The 16,285-nt window shown below is 33.4% G+C and overlaps 2 protein-coding genes across 4 annotated transcripts in view; one reads left to right on the top strand and one right to left on the bottom strand.

Moving 5' to 3' along the window:
• CrebA (Cyclic-AMP response element binding protein A) overlaps window positions 1-16,285 on the top strand; it is a 220,645-nt gene that overhangs the window by 66,564 nt on the left and 137,796 nt on the right. The window lies entirely within an intron of this gene.
• The window catches only part of LOC141402767 (uncharacterized), a 34,842-nt gene continuing 25,411 nt past the window's right edge, over window positions 6,855-16,285 (bottom strand). Inside the window, exons 2-3 of one of the 3 annotated variants that reach the window (XM_073984690.1) lie at window positions 8,182-8,349; window positions 6,855-7,991 (exon numbers count right to left, since the gene is read on the bottom strand). In XM_073984690.1, the coding sequence (XP_073840791.1) occupies window positions 7,873-7,991; window positions 8,182-8,349 (287 nt within the window). In that variant the 3' untranslated portion in view covers window positions 6,855-7,872. Of the gene's footprint in view, window positions 7,992-8,181; window positions 8,413-16,285 lie in introns of all 3 variants that reach the window. The other 2 variants (XM_073984689.1, XM_073984691.1) reach the window with 2 other exon arrangements.

The raw sequence follows: 16,285 nt of genomic DNA, 5'->3' as shown, positions 1-16,285 counted from the left end.
AGACATATATCTTCCTGTGCCTGCACCATGCATTCTAACACTGATTGACTTGTGATACCTAAGCGACTCTAATTGAGTGTCAATTTACCCAATAACTGAAGCCAAATATAGGAACGAACAATGCGAACGTTTTCGTGGACATATTAGAGGGGCGCTTTAGCTTCCAAAGCATTTCAGTTTCATCTCCACTTCCATGGTGGCGGGATATATGAACAGTGTGAGCATTGCCCAGCCGCACTTAATTAATGTATTTTTAAGTACTTGCCATTCTATCGATCCATGGTCATTCGAACCTTTGCATTCATTCATGCATGTCGCAGAGACGGCAAAGGAGGCTCTCGCGCTTGCCCCTTGGGAACAACATGTTTGTCTATTGTAGCATTAATTCTTTATGGCTGATCACAGGCATTGGCAATGCTTTCGCATCATGATTGTCACCAACATCATCAACGGTATCATAGCATACCATGGCAGATGATGATCATTGTTCGCTCCATCTATGGTCACTTATCTATCTGTATATGGAGTCTGTTAGTTGTGTGTTGGGTACATAATTTGCGGTATATGAATTATATAAGAGGCGCTTAAAAAATTTATGACATACTCAGACGTGTGTTGTGTTGCCATACCTACATACATACGTTCTAAACCCCTGTCGCCACCTTTCCTATGACAACAACAAATTCTACAATCTTGGTGTTAATATCGTGGATATTTCAAATTTCGAAATGAAATGTGGAAATATTTTACTTTTACATATATTGAAGCTGATTAAGTTTAAAATCTATTGAAATGTCTTCGAGTGGTGGAAAGAAACGAAATCGATGAGCTCCTTACTTTTTCGGACAGGATGTTTTTATTACATTGTATCCCTTGTATTTTTATTTGTTGATAACTTAGCATTTCCCATATACACATTCTCGACAATCAGTATAGCGGTGTAGGGTATCGTCCGTCTTTCTGTCTATTTTCTATTCACACTTGAACGTAAATCGTCTGCCCGCTAACCTGAATGATCTCTTGATGTAGCCCGATAGCTTTGTTATGATTGTATTTCGTCCTAGAATAGAGGGGATCGTCTTAAGTTACACGATATTTCACAGTTTAATATTCTTTAAAGATTGCCCTCCTAAAAATCGACATTTCTGCTTGAGTCAGTCACGTTTTCTCCCTTTCCATCCATTGATGTTTTTGTTGTTGCAAATTTAAGTTACAAAAATAACAGCTAAACTCGAATAATGGAATTCTGGCAAAAGAAGTAAGAGATGAAGAGATGTAAAATTTTAAGTGCAATTTCATTTTATATTTTCATGTCTACTCTCGCTTGCGATTTACTTATCTCGTGTTCTTAGCCACAATGGTAAATTTTCGCCATATGACTTTTATGATTTTCATTTGACAGAAAAGCGATAAAATTATTTTTGTTACTCAGGGTTAAGCCATACTCATCCATACGGAGCTTTTGTGGCCTGCTACATCGAATATTTGTGCTGTTGCTTACTGGCCCACTGACAATAGAATCGGTTTATCCTGCTTCACCATTACGATTGCTATAGCCGTGGTATGGTCAGAATTGCCATTATTATTTTTTTTATAAAAAACTCAACTAGGAATGGAAAATGTGAGTAAATTTTGACGATCCGTTTTTAATTTTTATCACGATCTTCGTCTTTTACATTAAGAGAAGTGTAGTTGCGTCAGCTGTTAAATGAATGTCGTTGCAGTTGTTGGAGCAATTCCATTTTTTATGTTTATAAAGTTTAGTTTTAAGACGTCCATTCAAATGCTGTATTGAGTAAAGATATTAATATCGTCATAAAATGCTTATTGAATTATGAACAAGTATTACGGGCTGTTACCGTGTCTCTGGACTTCTTGGTCACAACGTTTTAGTTGCAAATACAATACATCAAGATCTAAGATCTCAATAAACAACTTTTTAGAACATATGAACTCTGTAGAATTGGTTTTTAAAGAACGGTTCTTAAAGATCAAAATGCCAAAAAAATTCTATTCCATAGATACCGAACCGTTAAAAATTCAAGGAAACAGTCATCTACAAGAATATACATACGATTTCAACGAACATCTTTTAAGAATGTACGAAAAAACTCCGATTTTTTTAAAAGTTTTTTGTTGTTGCTATTTTGACCTTCAAGAGCCGTCCGTCTGATGTTTTCTTGGATTTTGTACGGTTTAATGTCTATGGATCACGACCAGAGAAATAATGTGAAACCCGTATTGGTTTAGAGTTAGGTTGACTTGAGTTCATAAATACAGTATTTATTTTTATAGACAAGTCCTCGAGTTCATAAATGCCACACGACTGGACTTTTTTAATATTTCCTTTTGCTATTCAATAGTACGAAATCTGTATCGCGATTCTCTAACTCATTTTTTCAGTTACCGACAAAGATCGGTAGAACTAAAATGCTTATAATTTCGTTAATTAACGATAATAATCGGTAAGATAGCGACCAATAAAAAGTAGTCGTAAAGTTCTACCCATAGCAACAGTGTTGTCAACTTATCATTAATAATTTTGCCTTTTAATGTTACCGATATTTGATGTGTTAAAATGTGCTTAGAAGTGATTGTATTTTTGTTACAGATCTGTAGAATAGAATCTGTTTTGCAATCTTTTTACGTGTGTATTTTTAATTAGTCCTTTTCAATAGGATATAACTGTAAAGTTCCACGGGGTTCCACTGTTCTAATGGTATACAAATTTAGATGAGCTCTCGAACTATCAATTTCTCAAAAGAGTAATTGCGACCAACTGCAGCGCCGGGGAATAGACCTCATATAATGGTACCACCCGATTTTAAGTATTTACAGGATTTTACCTACAATAATGAACCGATTTAGCTAATAATTTAAATATAACGTTTACTACAAGTAAAATGTCTCCTTACCAAAAATTGTCAATTTAGGCCCACTTTTTGATATAGCCCCATATAACGGTACCGCCGCTTTTTATTAATTAATAATTATACGATTTTTTTGCAAAATAAAAGATCTACATTTGATAAAAATCTTTAAATTTCATAGCTCTATCTTCACCCGTTTAGAAAATATAGAATTTTGACACAAAAAAACTGATTTTGGACACACTGTGCGTCGGCATGGGTGTTTTTTGTTAAAAAATACGAAGAAATGTTGATGTTCAATAATGTGTTTAAACAACCCTAACTGTTCGTTCGAGTGGCCTAGTGTGTTTGGCTACAAATCAGAAGTTCGTGTGTTCAAAACCAGCAGAGAGCAAAATAAACAAGTAAAAAAGCATTAAGTTCGGCCGGGCCGAACTTTTCATACCCTCCACCATAAAATATTCATTCCTGTCCCCAACTTTAAGTGAGTACGTTAAAATGTCAGATAATGTACATAAAATGCTTCATTCGGGTGGACCTTTTTTATGGTGCTTATATCTAACTGTTGACAATTTTTGGTGGGCTAGAAATTGGGAGGTACTGTTATATAGGGGTTATAATAAATAACATGGGCCTATGTTGACAGTTTTTGATTGGAGCCTTTAATGTCAAATAACTCCTAATTCGGTTAAAAAATTTAGCTAGAATCCTCAAAATATCGAAAATCGGTACATAACGTGGGAACTTCAAATGTCATTAACAGCTAGTTCGGAGGTATCTGGGCTATACGAAAATATGAACTTAAATGAACAATTTTTGTTGACTTTTAAATTTCAAATTACAGAAAGTTCGCCCAAAAATAAAGCTAAGGTACGGAAAATCGGGAGGTTTGTTTTGGGGCTATACAAAAACATGGACCTACGTTCGGTTAAACATTTTAAGTAAAATCCTCAAAGTACCGAAAATAGGGAAGTATCGTTATATTGGGGCTATGTTAAAAATTGTTGATGCAGATGTGTGGTGACCACTACAACCTTCAAATGTCAAATTACAGTTAGTTCTGTTAAAAATTGTAGCTAAAATTGCCAAATTACGGAAAATTGGGAGGTACTAAGAACTTCAAATGTCAAATTACTGCTTGTTCGGTTTAATATTGTAGCTAAAATCATCAAATTACTGAACATCAGGAGGTACCGTTATGTGAGGGCTTTCTTGACAATTGTTGGTGGAGAGGTGTGGTGACCACTAAGAATTTCAAATGTCAAATGTTCAAATTACAGATAATTCGGTTAAAACTTGTTGGTAAAATTCTCAAAATACCTGAAATCGGGCGTTACGTTATATGGGAGCTATTCCAAAACATGGACCTATGTCCACTAGTTATATAAGTTTATTGACATTTAAGAACCCTAAATGTCAATTGATAGCTAAATCGGTCTGAAAATGTAGATAAAAACGTCAAAATGCCGTAAATCGGGGGTACCGTTATATGGGGGCTATACCAAAACTTGGACCTAGGTCCACAACTTTTGTTATATAAGTTTATTGACACTTACGAACCCTAAATGTCAAATTATAGCTATATCGGTCTGAAATTGTAGCTAAAAACGTCAAAATACCGTAAATCGGGGGGTACCGTTATATGGGGGCTATACCAAAACGTGGACATATGTCCACAAGTTTTGTCACATAAGTTTATTGACATTTAAGATCTTCAAATGTCAAATTATAGCTAAATCGGTCCGAAAATGTAGCTAAACCCGTCAAAATACCGTAAATCGGGGGGTACCGTTATATGGGGGCTATACCAATACGTGGACCTATGTCCACAACTTTTGTTATATAAGTTTATTGACTTTTAAGAACCCTAAATGTCAAATTATAGCTAAATCGGTCTGAAAATGTAGCTAAACCCGTCAAAATACCGCAAATCTGGGGGTACCGTTATATGGGGGCTATACCAATACGTGGACCTATGTCCACAACTTTTGTTATATAAGTTTATTGACATTTAAGAACTTCAAATGTCAAATTATAGCCTAATCGGTCTGAAAATGTAGCTAAAAACGTCAAAATACCGTAAATCGGGGGGTACCGTTATATGGGGGCTATACCAAAACGTGGACCGATATAGCCCATCATCGAACTTGACCTGCCTGCAAACAAAAGACGCATTTTTCCAAAATTTCAGCGTTCTATCTTTATTTTTGTGGATGCTAGAGTGATTACCACAGACGGACGGACGGACGGACGTGCTCAGATCGACTTAGAATTTTACCCTGATCAAGAATATATATACTTTATAGGGTCGCAAATGAGTATTTCCACCATACTATGGTGGAGGGTATAAAAAAGATAGACAAGAAAAATATGGAGTGGCGAATTTGAACATAAATTCACCTCAAAAAATAGAACGTATGTTTTTTAGTTTTTTTTTCGGTGGTCGGTAGGTTGTTAAATATGTATGTAACAAACATATTTAAGTAAGTACTTTCTTCCTATGACACCCCCATGTAAAAATAATGACTTACGGTCAATTTGTAAGTAGTTACTACTGCCAAAATTTACTGAATAAAGTCATTACTTAGTAATGACTTCTTTTGCTGGGTATTTATTAAGATATTAAATGCATTCCATTATCTATAGACAAAACGGCTGACTTCCGTATCATCATTTGCTTTGTGTTGTTTAAACTTCGTCAAAATAGTTCAGTTGCACACTCATGCATTGTTCCTCAAAAATGCAAATAAATGCACCAGAAATAAAATTGATATATGTTTGCTTTTTACCTGCGTTAAAAATGCGTATTTTTGACGCTTTGAAACACGTAGCTTCGCAGTTGTTAAGTATAACGGCGTTAAGAAATATAATACTTCATACATTTGCAGTAATTTGCCAAGCAACTGACGATACGGAAGTCCACCAATATAAAATATATTTAACCTTGAAGATGATGTTTGATCTATTTTATGTGTTTCCAATTGTTGTTCTATATGACAATAGCTACAACTTTGTCTCAGAGAGAAAATTAAAATTTTAAACGGTTTGCCATGCAGTGCTGCTCAGAACATTTGCAACTCAGCATATTCTGTAACTTTTATCGATTTAAAAGTTGTTAAAATTTCTTTTGTTTTTGTAACAACTACAAAACAAACAAATTAAGTTGTTGTATAATAAACAATGAGTAAAGTTGTTAAAAAGTTACAGAATAGGTACCCAGTAGGCCTATTTGCACAGTGTTAGTTATTTAGCCACAACAATGAACTGGTAAAATTTTTTCAGCGCCTCACCCATGAATTGTTCCTCGAAAATGCAACTAAATGCATCAGAAATAAAAATATGTTTGCTTTTTGCCTGCGTTAAAATGCGTATTTTTGACGTTTTGATCTAGCTTCGCAGTTGTTAAGAACAACGGCGTTAAGAAACGTAATACTTCATACATTTGCAGTAATTTGCCAAGCAACTGACGATACGGAAGTCACCTATATTCCGATTGAGCTCAAACTTTGGCAATCTTAAAATCTAACAAAACTAAAAACTTTGGGGGGTGCCGCCAAAAAAATTCGACATTGATTTTTTAAAACTACCCTAGTTTGTCAATTTTTGGCCAAAAACTATAATTAAAATTTTTCTTTATAAAAATTATCAGAACGCCTTTAGAAATAGCTTTCGATGCGAGAACTTTTTGCGAATCGAACTAAAAAACCTGTTTGGTTATCACTACAATATTCTCCACATGGTCTGGTGTTTATATCACAATTTAACTAATAATAAAAAATGTTTTAATGTTTCAAAGCTTCTTTCAAGTCCATTTTTTTGATTTTCTGCACGCTAGATCGGCATTTTTTCCCACGGTGCGTTGTTTTCAATTGCAATTGAAATTGAAACTCTAAAAAGTGCATGAAAACTAAAAACAAAAAATAACATTTACAATTCCAATGAGTTCTACAAACCTATTCAATTAAAATAAAGTCAAATAAATTATTTTGATGTTTAATTTCTTATATCATTTTGTGTGTTTTTTTATTTTCATATATTCATCAATTAATCTTCTACTTCTCTTCTTTTGTCTGGAGCATTTTTCTTCATGTGACATCTTCAACTGAACGTCGTTTTATTTACATTTACATTGAAAGCTTACTTGTCTAATGCTTAAGGAATAGGTACATAAGTAATTATATGATAACTAAATATATATATTTGTATACGACAGTTGGGAGAGTATTCTATATAAAAAATCAATTTGATTGACAGGAGACTAATGTTGAATACGACGCATTCCTTACATAACTAAATGTTTAATGATTACTGAATAAAATACTTGTATGGTATGGTGTTGATATTGTAAATATTTACAATACGTCCATGTATTTGTTGTTTCTTTTTATTTTTTTATTTGTAAATTATATGCACCAGTTTCCATTTGTATCTGTGCGTGTGTGTGTGTGTGTTGTTTAATGTGAGTATTTATTATATTAGAGTTATCGTAAAAACTAATGAACATTATGGGGTGTCACCCATGCCACCTGGCTGCATGGATTACTATTGCGACTGCGAGGAATTCGCAAACTTCGCAACCAACACTTGAGCGGCTGGCTGCCTTGGTAGTTGTGGTAAACACTTAATATTATTAACGTAAAAGTAAATAATCTAGTATTTTTTTTCATTCTCTGTTCCATGTGAACTATTGAGCAATGCGAACGACAGACAATCAGTATAACTTACAAACTATGAGTGTTTGATTTTTCACATATTTCTCCTAATAAACTAAACAAGTCTTGAGCAATTTAAAACTAAAATTAAAACTTAAGGCTAGAGTTGATTTGCTGACGTTCTCTTTCAATCATCGCAACTTGAGGAGCAAAACTCTGCAATTACACGCTTAGTCTTCATGTGTAGTCTGTATGTGTTGAGGGACTTAATTATATTGTGATGCAACTAACTGGAAACGGATACTGCTGGGTTGTATTGTCTTCGAGGGGGAGGGAGTTTTGAGCCACAATTAATACATCATGCCCGGATGGACGGCACCTCCACGTTGGAAATATACATTGGGATTACTGCTTAAGGTCGGCTCCAGAGTTGTATACAAGTTGGTGTCGTCGGGGCGTATGAATAGGCCTGTATGGGATAATAAATGCAACGTTACTTACACTTTTAAGGCTCATTTTGTATAGAATAGTTTATGTATGTGTAGGTTTATTACATGGTAGAGAGCTAGCTTTAAGATCTTGAGTGTTGAATTGACAGCTATGTAGCTAGCCAGCCAGTTGTCTGGCTAACTGACAGACTGGCCTGATTGCATTCTTACCTGGATATCTAAGAGTTTGTGCTATATGTGCTTGTGTCATGGATCCCAGGGAATTGCCAAAGTGTTTCAGTGTTGGCGGGGCTGGCAGTTGTGTCATTCCAGGTGGTGCTAATGGTGGCGGTGGTGGGGGTTGTGGGTAGAAACAGAACGGATGCGTTGTCAAGTGTGCTGGAAAATAGTGATACATTCGTGTATAGCTTGGTGGTGCTGCAGTGACCAATGCGACGCGATCTTTTGTTTGACGTTTTTGTATGGCATTCGTATGGGTATGGGTGATTCAGAGTGTACGTGCGTATGTGTGTGTGGTGCAAGTGCGTGTGTAATATAGCGTACGTATACGTGCCCATTATATTTTTCGTTTCGTTTACAACAAAGTATTTTAAATTAACATGCATTTTTATTTTCGAAATTCAATTGAAAAATGTTTAAACGAAATTAATTAATATGCCGTGAAAAAGGGCACGTGTCCGATGCATATCAATTCGATTGAAATTGATTAATTATTACATACGTTGTTGTCCGTTATGTGCATTTACAGAAATACCCCAAAAACACCACATGAGATGAAAACATGGCCATATTGATGCAATTACAAATCATGGTATTAAATGGGTCGGATGGATGAATGTGCCGTGAGGTGGTTGCATTAAAAAATTATAATAACAATAAAACAAAAAAACAAAAAAATTGTAATTACATACAAAAATGTTAATAAATTACATATGTACATATTGATTATGGGGGGTTAAAAGGACGGAATAAAATTCTCTAACAGTGAACAATATTGGAAACTCAATTGGTTATAGCAACTTGTAGAGCGTAGAGGATGCAATGCAATAAGAACCAACGTTTCTTATTTTCATTTTTTATTTTGTAAAGCGACCCTAACATTAGCAAAAAATCTTTTCCACTAATAAACTAGTTGTTTTAAAATATTAAAACAACAACAATGGGATTAAGCCAGACTATTTTGAAAAAACAAAATTGGCAACGCTATCCCAATAAAAAACGCCACAATGTTTCTAATTGAAGACACTGGCACGACGTGTGTTGTTTTTGCTGTAAAGCAGACCAATCAAATTTTAGTGTGTGCATTCGTTGAAATTCGACGACACATACTAGTGGAAGAGGTTTGAATTGTTTTCGCAGACACTTTCGTCGGAGTTGTGTGAGGTTGCCAAGGAAAAACTTCTCATTGAACTTTTTTCTTTGCTTACCTTTATAATTCGAGCTGACGATTGATGTTTGGGTATAAAAAGTTTCTTGTTGAAGAAGTTATTAAAAAATAACTTCGGTGGAAAATATCCACAAACAAGAAATAAGGGACCTGATGAGATCCAGTGCCGTGGATCGAAACTATAGTATTCCCTGTCTTACCCCATGGCGAACAATGCAAAATCTTTTCCACTAAAAAACTAGTTGTTTTAAAATATTAAAACAACAACAATGGGATTAAGCCAGGCTATTTTGAAAAACAAAATTGCCAACGCTATCCCAATAAAAAACGCCACAATGTTTCTAATTAAAATAAATAAATAAATAAAGAATACAGTGCGTGACATACACCCTGACCATATTTTTTTGAACCCAATATTATTATATTATTAGTATATATATTTTTGTATATGTATTTGTATCTAATTTTCTTCAACTTATTAAATTTCAGATTAATTTATAATTTCAAATTTTGAGTCATGATTTTGAATATTTTGTACTTTTGAAATGGTTTTAAAAACTTCTGCAAACTAATCTAAGGCGTATATCGGAAATAAGAATCCCAAACTAATTCTTGGAAGTTCCTATTTGGATTATTTTTAAAGTTGGGGTTTTAAGCCACAAAGTGCCGATGGCCTCAAGTGGTTTACACCAGGATGTATTGTTTAACTTTTTTATTATACGGCAAACATAAGAACTGTTGATACTAATCCCCATTCCGAATGAATGTTTTACAATTTAAATTTTTATATAAGGGAAAAATTTGATTTGAAGGTATTATGATATTTTTCCCAGACCATAAATAAAGTGGTAGGAGATGGCATCCTTGTGGGGATCACAAATGCAAATTCTTCCTAAAACGACACTACCATGCCACAAAAACAAAGTCAAAAGTACAGCAAATTGAAACCGATAACACTACAATTTTTAATAATATTCGATTGTTGCTTTTGTTTTGCACTCCCCATTCTCAAGGATCACTCAATATCGTTTTTGTCGTTATTCCACCCAACTACAAAGTACAGAAACAACTTGTTGAAAACTCAAAGAACAACTGGACACAAAATATTACATTTTAAAAAAATTATAACGGATCCAAAATTTATTGGATGCTCTCCCTATATAACAGATTTCCGCTACACACGAAATATTTCTTGTTAAAAGTATTTAACAGCTTCCAAAAAAATTAATTTACTTTACGATACTTGCTTTGTTGTTTCTGTATTGCACAACACTGTACATATATAGGAAATATATGTACATAAACACTGCCATACATATTGCATATTTGAATTCTTTCCCTTTTCTTCTAATGCTTGCCACCGCCTGCTGATATGGTATCGAATATGGTTTATATAAATATACCAGCAGCTACCGTCCTCAGGTAGAACATACAAAAATATAATTCTTCGAAAACACACAAAAAATCCCAAAAGTTATTTGTGGAACAAAACAAAAACCACAAGATGTGAAGAACAAAGTCTGCAAACAACGCCAACAACTGAAATTTAAAACTTCAGTTAAAATGCCATTGGATGACAAAATATTGGCAAAATCGGTAACGATCACTGACTACAATTCGGTATAAAGGGAAACAATGTTAATGGATATAATAGGTGTGTTTGGTTACGTTTCCAGCAAAATTTTTTCTTTTCTCTTTTGCAAAATTTTTCAAGAAGCCTATTAGTTGATTATATATTTTCAATTAACAAAAGCAATTATTAACAAAGTATTACCACACAATTTTTATGTAAGAACCACTTTTTTTAAACAAAAATTAACTATCTGGGATTACGAATGATAAAATAAAGCAAAGAAAAAAAAAAACAAAACAAAAATAACTCAAAAACGGTATTTGTTCAATATTATGTTGATTATACTTTGCGCCTCAATTTTTGAAGCAATAAAAACTCCCGGCATTTTGTAAAAATTAACTTTCTTTTCGCAAAAAAAGTTTCATTAAGCAGAATATTTTTCACAATTCCCACTTCTACAGTGTTTTCTAACCATATGGTTTTTGTTTTGATTCCTCTAATGTTGCCATATTTATACTAAATAATGCGATTTTCGAAATTCACCAAATGGATCGAAGAAGAAGAAGCTAAACAAAACAAAAACGATCGAAATGAAATGACGGAATTGAAACCATTCCAACCGGAATCTGTGACATGCCTGGTATAATTGAACACAAGGTCTAGAACCATACCCAGCAAAATTTGACGGAAGGGGTTCTTTGCGATGACGTGATTTCATGTCATCTTTTGCATTGGTTCAAAGGAAGTCGTGGAAGATCCGATCTTTTCATTAGGATTTGAACCAATGCAAAGGAAGTCGTGAAAGGTCCGATCTTTTCATCAGCATTTGTACCCATTCCATCGATCCAATAGAGATGATGTTTGTGTTTTTATTTACACACCTGTTTATTTTCATTTTGGTATATTCCAGTACTGCAAAAATCTACTAATTTTTACTATTTATTCCGATAACATAAAGGAAAAATTGTTATCGTAGTAAAAATAAGTAGATTCTTGCAGTTTCTGGAACAGACCAAAGTTGTTAGAACTGTCGTCGTGATGTTGTCTTACATTTCCTGCATATCAAACAACTAAAACTTCTAAACAATTGGTATTATATGAAGTCCCAACCATCGAGCTAAAAATAGAATCGGACTGCACACATTGCTATTTTAAAAGTTCCCTTGTCTGTTCTAAATCTGACATAGAATGAAATCAATCAAATCTCGCTTCTTGGAATTTGAAAAAAAAGCCCGAAACGAAAAGGAACAAGAATCTGAAAATAAAGAAGAAACTACTTTTGGAAACAATTAAAAATAAATTAATTAAGCATAAATGGTATTTTCCATAAAAAGTCTCTCCTCCCCGTTCGTTACATTTTGTTCTTAGAGATCCCTAAAGCAAGCCGGTTTGTAGATCCCTACATATTTCCGTCACTAAACAAAAGAGTATAAATTACCAAAATGTTGTTATAAAATAACAAAATTATAAAATAAAAGTAATTTACGAAATAAAAATACTTAAAGGAGTGCATTTGGAGTCCATGTCGAAATCTGAACTGGTGATGGGAAGATAATTGAAAAAACCTTTTGTAAGATGAAAGAATATCAGTTGCGGAGAACGGAGGAAGTAATCTTTTGCGTTGCAGCGGTGGTGATTACATTGCAATTTTGGATGTAAACTTTTGAAAAACTAAACTGATAAATTAATTGTAGTTATTTCATGAATTCGTTTGAATTAATAAAGAGTTTTGTTTTTCATGAAAACCATATTTCAATACAGCATTTCCATTTACCAAACAAGACATGAAAATTTCATGCCAAGGGGTTGGTGAAAATGACATGCCAAAGCATTGGTTAAAATGACATGTCAAAGCATGGGTGAAAATGACGTGTCAAAGCATTGGTGAAAATGACATGTCAAATCATTGGTGGAAATGACATGCCAAAGCATTGGTGGAAATGACATGTCAACGCATTGGTTAAAATGACATGCTTAGGATCCAGAAAAGAACGTCATCTTTTGGGGTCCACGCTCATATAAAATTCATCGATGAAGATGCTAAAAAGATGACATGCTAGATCACTTGCACCCATGATTGAATGTCATCTTTGGCATCGAACATTTTGCTGGGATATTTGTATTTGTAACATTTCACAGGACCATCAACACTGAAAGAAAAATGTTTCATAGTTCTTGAACCAACGCACACTGGTCCCAACCTGCGACAAAAATCGAAAAATCGATATCAGCAACTATCTGCGACAATTCAGCAAATTTTCTCTAAAGATATCATATTTTAATATTCCAGCACTGTTTTTGTAATTTATAACGGTATTTAACAAAACAAAACAGAAGAAGTTGACATTTACGTATGATCTCTTAAAAACTTTAAAAACATCAGTAAGGTTGTGACTTCTTACAAGGCAAGTAACTCAAAATTGAAAGGATAAAATTATTGTTTTTTTGAAATGGAAGTTTTAGTACAAGGTTTTCTAATTACTTTTACATAAAAATTTGTACACATTATTCGCATAAAATGTGCTGGAAATTACATTTTTTATAATACTTTTTTGTGATTTTTTTTCCAAGTCCTTAAAATTAAAGTTGAGTTTTACTAACTTCGCCATCCTTCGTCACTCTCCAAATTTTTTGAAGAATGTTCGAAATAGTGTCAAGTTTACAAAAAATTTGATTCCAGCTGCATATATTTGCATTTCCGTGTGTGACATTAAAAATACTGAAGATGCCTCTGGTCGCTTCAGTGAATATGCCGTATTATTGTATTCACACAGTTTCTTTTTTGTTTTGTATTTTAATTGTTTGTTTTGGTTTTTTTCTTTAAAGATTTAGTCATTTCTGTTATGGGATCTACTTATGAGTGTATTTTTTACATTTGTATATTTTTGATATATGTATGTATGATGGTACATATAATATGAAAAACAAGTAAAAATGTGAAGTTCAGTCGTACCGAACTTTATTATATCCCCTGACCTCAATGGAATAATTTGTTTCCTTTCCTGTCCACGATACCAGTCGGATACTTTTTTGACCACTAAGAACTCCAAATAGCAAATTACAACCAATTCGAACCGAAAATGTAGATAAAAACCTCAAAATAACTGAAATGGGGAGGTACCGTAATATGAGGGCTATACCGAAACCTGGACCTAAGACCACAATTTTTTGCGCAGAAGGTTTTTGTTCATTGAGAACTCCAAAGGGCAAATTTCAACCAATTCGGGCCGAAAATGTCGGTAAAATCTTCAAAATACCTGAAATCGAGAGGTATCGTAATATGAGAGCTATACCGAAATCTGGACCTAAGATCACATTTTTAGCGCAGAAGGTTTTTGACCATTGGAAACCCCAAATACCAAAGTACAGCCAATTAGGGTCGAAAATGTAGATAAAAGCTTCAAAATACCTGAAATCGGGTGGTACCGCTACATGGGGGCTATAGGAAAAACTGGATCCATATCAATGATTTTTTGGCTAAAGTATTTTTTGCTTATTTTAAGCATATACTGAAATAATTGATCGGACGATTATAAATATTTTTGTCGCACCTTCCCATACATGTGGGACCACTGTGCAACGTAGAGTTTCATTCAATATATGACAATATTTAATTTCTTCCATATTCCAATGAGATTTCCTCAATTATACAATGATACTTCTTTATTAATTCAATAAAGTAGTTAGAAGTTACAATTCTTTTATTGCTATAAAACTTTCACATTATTATATACATTGAAAAATTAGGAGTCTACCGAAGTCCCACGCATTCAACCATTACGCTACGTTTCACTGGTGGTTAAACCGATCTTCAGGCGTATTGATTGTTGTTTTTGTGGCAGACGAAGGCAAAGCTTGGGAACTAGTATATATATCGCACTTCATTAGATAAATGCATATGCGAAATTATGTCAATGTTCCAAACGGAATAAAAAGTATAACATTCATCATATGCACTATAGGTAATTTGCCCTGTTTTTGAGACAAAAATTAATTACAGCGGAATTAAAGGATTTTTTAACTTTTTAAATTATTTATGTGTAAAAGTGAGATAAAACAAAGATTTTTACAATTAAATTCGGATATAAGGAACAACGGTTATAAGCAACTACGTATATAACGAACGAAGCTATTTTTCCAATGCCATTTTCATTAGTTTTCTTATACACAACAAACTGATGAAAACGACCACGGTAGTAAGTAACACAAATTTTGTCCCCGCGAGTAGATTTTCCAACGAATTGTTACTACAGTTTTGTATATTTTTTGAATATACGTTAATAAAGACGAGTTTAGTACTCCTTTAAACCGTATCAATGATTAATATGTAATAGAGAAATAAAATAAAGCTTACTACTGCCACACCGTTTATAAAAAACCAGGATATACCGAACAATTTGTCGCCATTACTTATTTTACTTGCAATGCAATTGTAAACAACAAAATTTTTTACATTTAATACTTATTTCCTCAAACCAAACTTCCACAATTTTAAGACTTTTTATTGCGAAGTAACCTAATACAATCTCATAAATATCAAAAAACGGGCAAAATCGGGTGCTGAAACCTAGTAATACCAATGCAGAAGACTTTCAGTAATGTGTTCTAGGTGGCAAAATCACGGCCAAACACGGCCAATTTAGTATAAGTCTATATGAAGTGCATTTAAGAAACATAAAATATCTATTTCTGACTTTTTGTGTTTTTTGGTCGCTACCCAAAATTTTTAAGCTATATTATATATGAAATAAATCCCTCTCGCAATTGCCAATCTATTCCATTTTACATATATTTATATTTGGTTTATTTTTCCGCGGTTTTAAGTACATAGAAATATGCCTTACAATATATATTTTTTTAGTTCTTCTTCGAAATTCTCACTTTGACTGCAATTTAAACCGCGATAATGACGCTATTTTGAAAAATGTCATTCATATTAATAAATTTTGACAGGTTTTCTTTTCAATGCCAACAAAAAAATTATTATTATTAAAAGTTGCAAAATCGACTTTTTGCCTCAAAAACAGGGCAAATTACCTATAGTGATATGGTGGAAAATATCAAAATTAAATAATATTTTTTAAAAATAAAAAAATATTTATTAAACGGCTGCACCAAAAATTCACATGGCCTTAGAACGAAAAAGTGAAATTAATAATATTGTGATATTTAACGTCTTACAATTGGCAGCACTTATATCAGAAACTATTGTTTGCTGAAAACCTTGCCGTTGAAACTATGTTGCTTATTCTATTTTCTAATATGTGGTGATCATGTGTGCTGCAAAATATGAGTATGCTTGTGCGGTGGTGTTTTATTATAGCAACAATATCGAATATAATTAGCTTCGCTAT

This window comes from Musca autumnalis, unplaced genomic scaffold (assembly GCF_047663935.1).
Source record: "Musca autumnalis isolate F117 unplaced genomic scaffold, ASM4766393v1 scaffold_4, whole genome shotgun sequence".
NCBI lineage: Eukaryota > Metazoa > Arthropoda > Insecta > Diptera > Muscidae > Musca > Musca autumnalis.
Note: the sequence above shows the minus strand (reverse complement) of the source record. Positions and strands in the feature narration are given on the sequence as shown.